Source organism: Anabrus simplex, chromosome 6, assembly GCF_040414725.1.
Source record: "Anabrus simplex isolate iqAnaSimp1 chromosome 6, ASM4041472v1, whole genome shotgun sequence".
Classification (NCBI taxonomy): Eukaryota; Metazoa; Arthropoda; class Insecta; order Orthoptera; family Tettigoniidae; genus Anabrus; species Anabrus simplex.
In genome coordinates, this window is record NC_090270.1 from 74,295,265 (window position 1) to 74,308,367 (window position 13,103).

The following is a 13,103-nucleotide window of genomic DNA, read 5'->3' on the forward strand; positions in this document are numbered from 1 at the left end:
ATAGAGTAATAAATAAGTTACAAGATTGTGAGCAACTGCAAAATGACCTCGATAATGTTGTGAGATGGACAGTAAACAATGGTATGATGATAAACGGGGTTAAAAGTCAGGTTGTGAGTTTCAAAAATAGGAAAAGCCCTCTCAGTTTTAATTACTGCGTCGATGGGATGAAATTTCCTTATGGGGATCACTGTAAGTACCTAGGTGTTAATATAAGGAAAGATCTTAATTGGGGTAATCGCATAAATGGGATTGTAAATAAAGGGCACAGATCTCTTCACATGGTTATGAGGGTATTTAGGGGTTGTAGTAAGGATGTAAAGGAGAGGGCATATAAGTCTCTGGTAAGACCCCAACTAGAGTATGGTTCCAGTATATGGGACCCTCACCAGGATTCCTTGATTCAAGAACTGGAAAAATCCAAAACAAAAGGCTCGATTTGTTCTGGGTGATTTCCGAAAAAAAAAGAGTAGCGTGACAAAAATTTTACAAAGTTTGGGCTGGGAATAACTGGGAGAGAGGAGACGAGCTGCTCGACTGAGTGGTATGTTCCGAGTTGTCAACGGAGAGATGGCGTGGAATGACATCAGTAGACGAATAAGTTTGAGTGGTGTCTTTAAAAGTAGAAAAGATCACAATACGAAGATAAAGTTGGAATTCAAGAGGATATATTGGGGCAAATACTCGTTTATAGGAAGGGGAGTTACGGATTGGAATAACTTCCATGAGAGATGTTCAATAAATATTCAATTTCTTTGGAATCATTTAAGGAAATGCTAGGAAAACAACAGATAGGGAATCTGCCACCTGGGCGACTGTCCTAAATCCAGATCAGTACTGATTGATTTTGATTGACTGATGTAAATGTCTTCTTCTTCTTCTTCTTCTTCTTCTTCTTCTTCTTCTTCTTCTTCTTCTTCTTCATCTGTTTACCCTCCAGGGTTGGTTTTTTCCTCGGACTCAGCGAGGGATCCCACCTCTACCGCCTCAAGGGCAGTGTCTTGGAGCTCAAGACTTTTGGATCGGGGGATACAACTGGGGAGAATGACCAGTACCTGGGCCAGGCAGCCTCACCTGCTATGCTGAACAGGGGCCTTGTGGAGGGATGGGAAGATTGAATGGGGCAAACAAGGAAGATGGAAGGAAGCAGCAGTGGCCTTAAGTTAGATACCATCCCGGCATTTGCCTGGAGGAGAAGTGGGAAACCACGGAAAACCATTGCTAGGATGGCTGAGGTGGGAATCGAACCCACCTCTACTCAGTTGACCTCCCGAGGCTGAGTGGACCCCGTTCCAGCCCTCATACCACTTTTCAAATTTCGTGGCAGAGGCGAGAATCGAACCCGGACCTCTGGGGGTGGCAGCTAATCACAGGTGGTGGTGGTGATTATTGTTTTAAGAGGAAGTACAACTAGGCAACCATCCTCTATATAACACTAATTAGAGATAAAAATGGAAGGGGTCCGACACTTCGAAAAATGAAGGTATCGGCCAAAGGAAGACAAGGGCCGCGAAGGGCATGAAAATGAAAGAATCCCTAGCCCTCGCAAACCTAATAGCGTCGGGGTCGGAAGAGAACAAGAGTTGACCAAGGGAGGTCGGATAGGATAGATGAAAGTGAGGAGCCTGGCACAAGTAAGTGGAAGCAATGCCAGGACTTAGCTTAGGGCGCCGTGGTCGCCAACCCACGCTCCAAAGTTCAGAGCCCCTGAGGCCCCTATTAGTCACCTCTTACGACAGGCAGGGGATACCGTGGGTGTTATTCTACCGCCCCCACCCACAGGGGGTCAGCTAATCACACCATCCACTACACCACAGAGGCGGACTGATGTAAATGTAAGGGATTTAATGCTTCTCGTGGAGTTTACTCGGTGAAATGTTATCGTGTAGCATGTTTTTGTGAAAATATAATGAGTTGCGAATTGAAATAAATTGCCACAATGTCAAGAAGTTGTGTGCACCACGACAAATATCCAACTAAACAAGTGACTATACACCAATTATTCTCATTTCCTTCGAATGAAGGCAGGAGACATTGATGGAAGACGAACATCCTAACCTAATATGTAACTATTACGAAGTATACAGGAGTATGTTTCACTCATTTTCCCGAGCTCTACGTTTTTACTTTCTTCTTCTTAGGCCTATATAGAGTTATTGCTGTGCGTTTTATTGTTGATAAAGAACACACCAAAAAGTAACCCAGATGATCAGTACAGTAACCAAGTGGACCTACATATTTGTGTTATTTCTTGGATCAGATAATACTGAGAACGTGCGTAGTAAAAGCAAAATTCAGTCTAAAAGGTAGAACTAAATGCAGTTTATAAAACGCAACCTTCTACTCCCTTAAATCGTTTTGGCATTATTATACATACACTTCAAGCAATTTCAATTAAACTATTGCTAGTAGACAATATTTAGGTGTTACAAGCAATACAACATAATTTCTTGATGGAGAGAGCCAGCCAGGAGTTAAAAGAAAGAAAGAAAGCCACGAAAGCCGCACTGTATTTATGATCAACCAGAGGTGTTGTGACCGTTCACAACGTCACCTATAGTATGTCATGATACCCAAGAGATGAAATATGCCGTTTTTCGCGTCATTCTACGATAAAAACTGCCCAAGTTAGAATTTTTCCACCCGCTCCGGGATACGATTGGCAGTATCCTGAATCGCGCGACCCAACTCTAGTTGCTGGTAATTAGCAGCAAGGCGGTGCAAGAGCGCTTGTACTCGAAGTTTTCTCACTCCAACCACGAGCAAGACAGAAAGAGACGCGTTATCACGTGACAGAGTATCTAGGTCACTAGCCGAGCCCAGGGAGTATATCCAACGTGAAAACTAACATTATACCCTAATTCCCTCATTCATTCATCACTGCCAACTCATGGAGTTCATTTGTTTTTCCCCTGTTAATTTTTATAAATCGCAAGATACTCAATGGATAATCAAGTGCAAACATTCATTCGTATCAGGGGATTTTCCACATAATTATGAGACCGAGAAGTGCTCTACTTAATTGAAAGAACGGTAACTACGCCGTAACAAGGGCCCGTTTTAATGGTTACCAGATGTTAGACCCCAACCGTGGCAGCGAGTTCAAGGATTCCCCTAGTGTTCGTCATCATTCACCGACAGAGACAAAAGGACGCTTTTAAGATTGCTTGAGAATCTACGAAGCTATTTTAATAACATTCATTCAGTGAAAATGGGAATACAGGAGCTATAATTTGATATCCTGTTCGCCACTCTACGTTGCGTATTACCGGAGTACATTTTCAGAAGGGGTTGCATTTTTCCCCCACTCTCAGCATCCGGGCATCTCGCCTATATAGAAAGAAGCTGAGAGGCAGACACCACCAGTTCATTTTCAGTGCAACGCCAGTTCGTTAGTAGTTCGTCGTGATTTGTGTGAGAGTCGTTTATGAAGAAATAATTTTGTAAAGTGAGCAGTGCAATGCAGTGATGTATTAAAGTCTGTGAATGTATGTGGAAATAACCACAATCTAATTAAGCTGTTTGCGCGTATAGTGTGCCGCTAACAAATATAATAGGAACGGTACGGAACCGTAATGTTCACTGTCCGTGTGTCGAAGAGGTCGTGCATCGAGCCTCATATATGCCTAAACTAATGCAGCCAAATTAACATAAAAAGGCACGTATTTAGCGAAGTGTGTGGAGCGAGCGTGCTCGATATAAATGTGAATTACAAATAAAGTGAGGTGAACGGCTCATTATCGGCATGGTTAAGGGCAGTGTCACGTTAAATCAATTTCTAACGCAGTAGAGAGCTCGTCTTACGACTAAGTGTAATAGAATATGCCTGAAGTATTGCCGTGTGACACGAGAGTTTTAACCCAGTAGTGGCCTAACCAGTGACGTTTTTAGGTGAACCAGTGGGTATTCAGGGCCTAGAATAACTGTCTGCCGTCTATAAAAGGGATTGGCAGGTGAGAAGGGAACAATGTCGGGCTTCAGAGACATTACCGACATTGGGTCGGAATGCTTGTGCCATTGAGCAGATCCAACCATATATTTAAATTCTGATGTGTAACAAACTAACGCATTCACATGATATAACTTCCCCTCATTTACATAAGGAGTCTACAAGAACGTCGGAGCGAACGTGACATCTAACTGTCTGCCGGAATTTGCCTAGTGTAGCAGAGACCGTCTGGAACGTCACACGAGTTCAAGCCATCATGTTCGTGACTTGCCAGTTGATCACCAAAGAACTTCACATCGCTGAAGACGTCTTGATGTCCTAGTAATTCGTGGGCGTGCCCACCTATAAAGCTCTGTTCGTGGTATCCAGAAAGGCTGAGTACATTTCCAAATAATAAGTAGCTTTGAAAGTCGTTTCCTATTGTAAATATACAGTAAATTTGCATGCAGTTATACTGTAGATCGCCAATATGCTATTTCAGAGGGATAATAATAATTTCATATTTATGGGTTTTATGAAACACCTTCATCATGGTTGGGATAACCATATTTTACTTCCATTTTTATATAAGGGTTTCGTAATGCATGACGTAATTTTAAGGACATTAGATTAATTAAAGGTGAAGTGCTGTCAAGTAAATTGGGCTTAAATATTCTGTAAAATGACTCCAGTTATCATCTTCTCTATAGCAAATATGAGTCATCAAAGATCTCTCAGTAATTGATTTTCTTTTTTCTTTTTTGCATTTCATAAGCTCGTAGGGAGTCCTCCTCACTAGTAACTAAGGCTGCTGTGAAACAACGGATGGAGACATGGGGTATATATCGTCGTATTATTTAGCTCGTGAAGGCGTGAGGTAATTTGGATCCGTGTGGCAGGGTTTCAGCATTGAATAGCATTGTAGTCGAGGTACCGAGAGGTGAAATGTGATGGCTGAGCGGGCTGTAGCTTTCAGGTATATTGTAAAGCAAGGATGTGAAGTTCCCCTGGAATTTGTTATTAAGGTGTGCGAAGTGGATACCGCGCTATGAATATGTTGATTATGGCCGGATATATAGCCAATATCAAATGTGATGCCATTGTGGCCAGGAAGAAAAGAAGCGAGGTCATTTTCCGGGAAGCTATTGTATGGAAAGACCCAGTGCCCCGCTCTTTGGAAGTGTTTCGTGGGCAGCTAACAGCTGGGTAATTTATGAGCCCGTCTATATGGACGAACGGAAGTGTTTTTTCTCCACTGAAAGGGATCAAAATACAAGTAGCTGTTTTATTCCTCTCGGCACAACGATTACGTGCATCAACTTAAATATGGCCAACGTCGCATAAATTCCAATGTGCATTAAAGGAAGGATCCCTCCAATTTATTTCTTAATTATTTACAGCGTGTAGGGAGTTCCAGGTTGGATATACCCTGTCGCAGAAGATCCTGGGTTCATTCCAGGAGACAGTGAAAGCTTACTGTTACCAACAGCGGGTGGCTTGTGCCATCTGTGCCTCATCGTGTGTGTTTGGAGTGTATTTGCCCTTGTCTATCTCTTACAGGAAGTGCTATGATACTCTGTTTATGATGTTTGGTATTGAAGTCGCCATAAGCTTGTCCCTAGGTAGCAACGTTGTGTAAATAATGTCCTGTTATGTGCATTGAAACAAATCCTAATGAAATGAGCGTGTTTATTATATTGCCTATTCGGCAATGCTTAACTTAGGGAAGTGTTGGGATACGACTTTCAAAGGATTGGGAGTGTACATATTAGTTCGTCCGATTTTTGCAGACTTATATCGTAACTTGATATAATTTGAAGGTATTAATTCTCGGCAGGTAAACAGGATTATAGCAGGGTATGTCCATACTGATTAAATATGTGTGTAAAGTGATAAGTGTAAGTGTAGAGTGAAATAATTCGAGAGGAAGCGCCTCTCGAAGTCTGAGATAGTGTAAATAGTTCAAGAGGGAACGCCTCTTAAGTTTGAATAATTGAACGTATAATGAAGTGTAGAGAAAGACTACCGAACATTTAAACGTCAAGATCACCTTAAATATCATATGTAAAGTGTGTTGTATGGCATATCCATGTTAGTAAGATGTGTTTCACTAGTATAGTAAAATTGTTATACAAGGTATTGTGTCTCTTCTCATTAATAATGAACTAGTATTCCTCTCATAATTAACATTCCCCTACTATAGAGATTATTGGAAGATCACCGCCCCATCGGACGGTCCAGTCAGCCCGATAATGCCTACCGACTCAGCTAGCGGACCATTCTAGTAGGGGAGGGTGAGACTTCAACTCAACCGGGCTGAGTTCGAGGCTCACCGAAGATGCTCCATTCTAATGTCATATTAGTGAACAACGGTAATTTGTTTATGTACTGAAGCCTTGGACAGGTACAGTATGGTATCAAAACTTTATTATCTATATATTTAAAACACTATGCTTATTTTCGTTACATTGATTTTGAGAGAACGGCTTAACCGATTGACATCATAAAACATTTTGACGAAACCTCTTGGCCTGTAGATTTTCAGAGTATATTTAAAAGCATGAACATTTCTTGCCGTATATTTTTAAATTATGAAAGAAAATGTCCCATTCTCATTGGTCAATACGCTCGGCAGTACTTCCAGGCCACCTGAACCGTGAGAGTGCTGAGCAGGTGGCACGATAGGGGAGGTGGAAGCAGGTAGGCTCACATGCGTAGTCAGACGTCTCCCTAGTTAAGGGTTAAAATCGTTATTTGAATCCACTAGTCATGCCAAGTCCAAACACCTGTGCGAGAAAATTTGAGGCAAAATGCAGGTACAAGGAAAGAAAAGATAAAGCACGCCTGGGACCCTTAAAAAGAACACGCTGTTTAATCTTTTAAAAGTAGGTACAGGATCTGAGAAAGGTACTGTTTCCAGGCTATGGCAACTAATTGATGTAGTGGCCGAGGAGAAATTTAGCATGATCAGATCAGGGTATGTTGTTATTGAACTGTTCACTACTTTTACCAATAGTGCGCAAATCTAATTGCCTGACTACAATGCGAACAGAGTTGCGAGAAGTGCTAGTTAAGTTATGGGTTGCGACTGGAATCGCGAAGAATCGAGGCGGAGGCCGAAAACAAAAGGTTACTCTTTAGCCTCTCTGAACTGAGTGGTAAATAAAGGATAGACATTGAAATATAATAAGCATTTGTTATAGACACCCTTCGTTAGCTGGTACGCCGCTTCGACTGTGTTCATGCGTGACGGGAAGGCGTCTATTTCGGAGATATTAGGTTCTACCTACTCTCGCAGATACTTAAACCTTTTCGGTTCACTTGATTATTTCTAGCTCTTTAGGCTCCCGATTTGATTTTTCTTATTTTTCCTTTTCGAATTGAGCCTCAGTGGACTGCATTTTAACAACCATTCTCATTTTCACTGTCTATGTCTAGTTCGTCTGCCGGCTTTGACATCCTGCTTGAGTCCATCGATCAGCACTTTCTTCCGCTCCTCCGGTAAAGAGCCTCTCGGTCCTCTGGGTTCTGTCTCCACCATAAAAGCCCGATAGCTTTTCACTATCCTTCTGAAACTAATCCTGTCATCTATTTTATCCTCCGTAATGCCCACCTCTCTGAGATCTTTTTCACACTGTTGGAACCATCTCAGCAGTGATGCCTTTGGTTTTAGAATATTTCAGATTTTCTTTGTGAGCCGGTCATTATTCATACGGAAGGTAAGCCCATAAAGCAGCAATCTTCCTTGCTAATTGTTGTTATTATCGGTTGCATCTTGCTGTATACTTTGTCGGATTTCAGTTGAACCTGCCCGTCAACCCATCTGCTGCCAGAGATCTTCCGTAGTAGCCTGTGTTCTCTTTCTCTTGACTTCTCCTTTTTGATTCATGCACAGGGTCTCCGAAGCACATAAGCCTTCTGGTCAAGCAATAGTGCTGTAATGTCTTAATTTTCTTATTTCTTCTTATTTTAGATGTTTTTAGTCAATTAGAGCATTCGCTCTAATTTCTGAATGCGGATATTGGTCGCTTCTTGTTCCAGCTCATTCTCTTGGATTACTTCACCCAGGTACTTCCTGACTCTTCCAATCTTGCCATGGTCTTTTAACAAGCATTCTTGACCATCACTGATGGTCATCACGTGTTTTGCCTTCTCAAATGAGATTTGTAATCCTAATATTTGTTTGCTGTATTTTTAAGAAGGTTTATCTTCCTGATTGCTGAACTGATGTTGTTGGCAAATATGGATGTCATCCACGAAAGCCAGACAGTCAACATACACTCCTTTGTGTTTGGGGCCTAATCGAAACCGATCTTCGTTTCCTTCTTCTTGTTTAGCGATTTTCTCCATTCTAGAATAACATTTTCCAAGATACACAATTGAAAAGTGGAGAAAGTCTATCCTCTTGTCTAACCCCAGCCTTTATCTCGAAGGGCTCTGAGATTTCATTCTTTACCTTTGATATTGTGTTGGTGAGAGTCGGCTTGATCAAGTTTATGGATGTAGCATCCACCCCATACTCTTCTAGAACATTCAATAACATTTGACGAGAAATGTCTTTTTGAACTGACACCACCACATGGGAAATTTTCATATTAATATTGGGACGTCCTCTCCCACTATGTGTAAATCTTACGCAGTATCTCAGAAGTAATTTCTGGTAATGTTTTAGGTTCTAACCTACAGAATAACTTACATCTAATCTACGTTGAGATGATAACACACACTTGGCTGCACATACAAATCACAACGAGTTTTCAGAAAAAAGCTCAATGATGCATGTGTTTTTACCCATGGATATATTATAATCTCCTCAGTATCTCAAAATCGTTCCCCTTATACTTTCTCTGGGTTTGATGTAGAATATTAATCTGGACTTTCAGGATACTTTTAAGCCCACGTTAAACTATAGGGTCATCTGCGCCCATAGAAAATAAGTTGTATCAAGGGCAAAGAGAATGTTGCCAATGTTGCACATTAGAGTTTTGTGACGTTGGGGAGGGTATTTTTTTAAATTTATTGGCTTTAGGTAACAGACCAAACAGCCAGCTACAAATACATTGGAATACAAAAATATGAACAGGAAATATGCACTTACAGGATTTCTTAGTTCTAATAGTTCTGAGTTCCTACAGAATACTCACAGAGAGAGAGAGAGAGAGAGAGAGAGAGAGAGAGAGAAGAAGAAGAAATTTAAACACTACAACTGTAGTCTGTTATTTTTTTTTCGATTATAATGTTCTCGGGTGCCTAGATGTATGTTTTTTTTATATACCTACCTTTACATAGACTTCATTTATTAGTGCAGATTATGTTACAATTACATTTAATGACATTTAGTGGAGGAATGCAGGGGAACAATTCCCAGATTATTTTGTGACTAAGCGCCCGCTTCGATGGAAGTAAACAGGTAGTTCAGGTCGTAGGTCTATTGACGCTGACGGGCGATCTTCAGATTTTGAGAAATAATTATACATTTCACATTAGTAGAATGCATTTCTTTTTTCTGCAGTGATAATCATTTCCCCCTACTTTTTTTAACGTCACACTAACAACACATGGCAGGTTTTCGGCAACGGAAGGATGGGAAAGGGCTATGACTGGGAACGTAGCGGCCGTGGCCTTAATTAAGGTACAGCCCCAGCATTAACCTCGTATGAAAATGGGAAACCACGGAAAATCATCTTCAGAGCTGCCGATGGTGGGATTCGAACCCACTCTCTCCCGAATGCAAGCTCACAGCTGCGCATGCCTAACCGCATTTGTTATTTTATTATTTATTTATTTGTTATATTGTTATTTATTATTTTAAATTAATTCAGAATAAGTATAGATAATGATCTCTATTCACATTATGGAGACCCTACATTAAACTGTTATTATCTCAGCGATATATGAATTATAAATAAATTCAATCTGATTTACATCAATTCAAATCTCTCTCTTTGTTCTTCTTTTTTAAAGCATCTCCAAGGATAATTCGCAATAATATATATTTTTTTCTTTTCAAAATCTTCCTCCACTCGGAGGCTAAGATAAATAATACACAAAAACAATTAAATTATGTCTCAGTCTGGCGAATATAAGTGGTGTCTGAGTATCAAAAGAGAACCCCTAAGCGCTTTCAGCCCCCACTCGATGAACTCCTTGGTACTGATATTAAAGGTCTTCATTAGCTCTATCGTCTTCTTAAGGACTGTCCCTCTCACACCGATTATGAGACCCCTCACTTCTACATCGTCCAGCTCGAATTTATCCTTATAATACAGCACTGTCGGCAGGTAGATAGACTTCTTTTCTAGGTCCACTTCGTCTGGTTGGTCGGAGTGCATTTCAAATCTTATTGTGGGGTCTAATGTGTATGTACCCTTTCTTCCCTTTAATGGCGATCATATCTATCCTTCTCGTGCTGCCATTTACTCCAGTGCCATGGACTTCCTCATGCACTTGAAATCCTTTCTCACGGAGCGTTATTTAACGTGCCAGTAAATCTACCGACACGAGGCTGACGTATTTGAGCGCCTTTAAATACCACCGGACTAAGCCAGGATCGAACCTGCCAAATTGAGGTCAGAAGGCCAGCGCCTCAACCGTCAGAACCACTCAGCCCGTCAAGATAATTCGGAGAAATCCATAAACCTTCCTAAGTTGCTCTTAATACCATAATGTTTTGAATAGTAAATGGTAATTGTAGACATGATATGGGCTTATGCCGTATAATGATTATTTCATTTTCAAGACCGCACTGTACTCGAAATAAACTTTAAGTATATTAAGTCATGTTCAGTACAAACACGGGCGACTTGCGCGCACTAGCCTATACATTTGTGATAGCAGTAGTCTCAGATCTGCAGTTTAAATCCTTTCCAACAGAACAAATATGGCCCAGGCCGCCACAGCTCAGTTGGTAAGAACATCCGACGCATAATCGGAAGTTATGAGTTCAGAGGGTATGTTATGTGAACGAATCGTATCCATGAAAATTCATTGTAATTCTTCTTAATCTGTTTACCCTCCATGGTCGGTTTTTCCCTCGGACTCAGTGAGGGATCCCACCTCTACCGCCTCAAGGGCAGTGTCCTGGAACTTCAGACTCTGGGTCGGGGGATACAACTGGGGAGGATGAGCAGTACCTCGCCAAGGCGGCCTCATCTGCTATGCTGAACAGGGGCCTTGGTGGGGAAAGGATAGATAAGGAAGACGGAAGGAAGCGGTCGTGGCCTTAAATTAGGTACCATCCCGGCATTTGCTTGGAGGAGAAGTGGGAAACCACGGAAAACCACTTCCAGGATGGCTGAGGTGGGAATCGAACCCACCTCTACTCATTTGACCTCCCGAGGCTAACTGGACCCCGTTCCAGCCCTCGTACCACTTTTCAAATTTCGTGGCAGAGCCGGGAATCGAACCCGGGCCTCCGGGGGTGGCAGCTAATCACACTAACCACTACACCACAGAGGCGGACTGTAATTTTTATCCTAAATGGAGGATAATAATTGCTTTCACACAATCAACAATAAAAATAGCGGTAAATTAATAAATACCATTATTGCTAGAGAAATATAGATACGTAACTACGGTGACTACAGTATTTCGCTGTAGACACGACTCTCTTCTGTGGCATTCCGCTTCATCGTGCCGTCTTTTGTTTCCTTCCTGAGGTCCTGGGATAGCACCGATGAATGTAAGTGCTGTGTCTTTCAATTCTCAATATCTTTGTCCATCATGACTAGCGTGGGCAGTTCAGACGGGAAAATGAAGGTGAAAAGAATATCGTAAATAACACAAATACGATTTTCGCCGAAAGAAAAATAGCATGATCCCTGCAATAATTATATTAAATAGTGAGTTATGAGCCCAAGTCAACAACTCTCCCCACCAAGTAATATCAAGCAAAGAAGTTCAAAGAAGTTACGAGAGCAAAGACTTCACACACAAAAGTGTTACATGAACAAATGACATACTGAAACACTGACGAAGTAGAATTCATAGTCGTAATGTAGCAAAGTATGTATGTATATATATTTCTCTGGTAATAATCGTATTTATATATCTCCCGCTAATTTTACTCGTAATTTCACCAAAAGCAATTATTATCTTCCATTTATTACAAAAATGATATGGATACGTTTCGTTCACGTACCCGAATTCAGATCCCACTGGTGTCCGGTTGGCCGCTTTTCTTTTATACTTAACTATCGCTTCGATATGCACTGAACACGATCTAATACAATGACAGTTTATTTTGAATAAATGGTTGCTAATTCTGTGTATAGGAATCTTGTGACTTGATGAAAAGCTGACTCAGGATTACATGCATGCAGTAACCTATTTTCTTTATTATTTCCGTAAATCCAAGTTAATTCGATGAACATTCCACCATGGAACGGAGGGACGTTGCAAGGGCAGCAGTACCTACAGCTGTGAAGTGCATAAGGCAGCCATGGGACATCACCCCGTCTTCTCTCTTATAGCGGTTCGAACTGGAACAAAACAATACAGTGGCGTTCAATGATGATAATCACGAGGGTTCTACTGTCTGATCTGGCACATTTTTAAAAATCCTAGAACTATCTAGTGTGACAAGATTTCTTATTCTATTAAAAACATAAATATACCCTAATCACTCTTGGTCTTCCCTTTGCCCGCCTGGTGGCCATGATCATTAAGGCATTGACGTCTAAACGATCTCACACCGTGGTTAGCCGGTTCGAGTCCCGTTGGTCAAAAATGTTTGCACCATCAGAATGTTGGCCGGCAAGGTAGGGGAGATTGTGGTAGGCCTATATACAATTTATAATCACTAGATTGCATGCCGAAAGCCTGGATTAAATTCCAAACCTCTCCGCAGTGCTCATATGGAGTGAGGTCATATGACGCCGCTGATGGTGATTCATCCGTCGGATGGAGAGTTTAAGCATCGAGCAAACCCCTTGGTGCAATTCGACAGGAGGAGGCTATGTGCCGGCACCAGATTTCACCCTCTCCTTTCCGACTATCATATATCACGCCATTCATTTCATCTCATTAGTTTATCTGATGAGGTTGACGTCAGGAAGGGCATCCGGTCTCACAGGTTAGGTTAAGACCCAACACAACATTATTGAAATAAAAATTACAGCCAGCAACTTAGGCTACATTCTTAATAACAGGAATACATACTGTACATACATTAGAA

At 41.4% G+C, this 13,103-nt stretch overlaps 1 protein-coding gene across 2 annotated transcripts in view; it reads right to left on the reverse strand.

Annotated features, from left to right (window-relative positions):
- Nucleotides 1-12,244: 12,244 nt before the first annotated feature.
- LOC136875504 (UPF0764 protein C16orf89 homolog) overlaps nt 12,245-13,103 on the reverse strand; it is a 50,589-nt gene continuing 49,730 nt past the window's right edge. For both annotated transcript variants that reach the window (XM_068228049.1, XM_068228050.1), the window contains exon 6: nt 12,245-12,408. In XM_068228049.1, the coding sequence (XP_068084150.1) occupies nt 12,285-12,408 (124 nt within the window). In that variant the 3' untranslated portion in view covers nt 12,245-12,284. The remainder of the gene's footprint in view (nt 12,409-13,103) is intronic.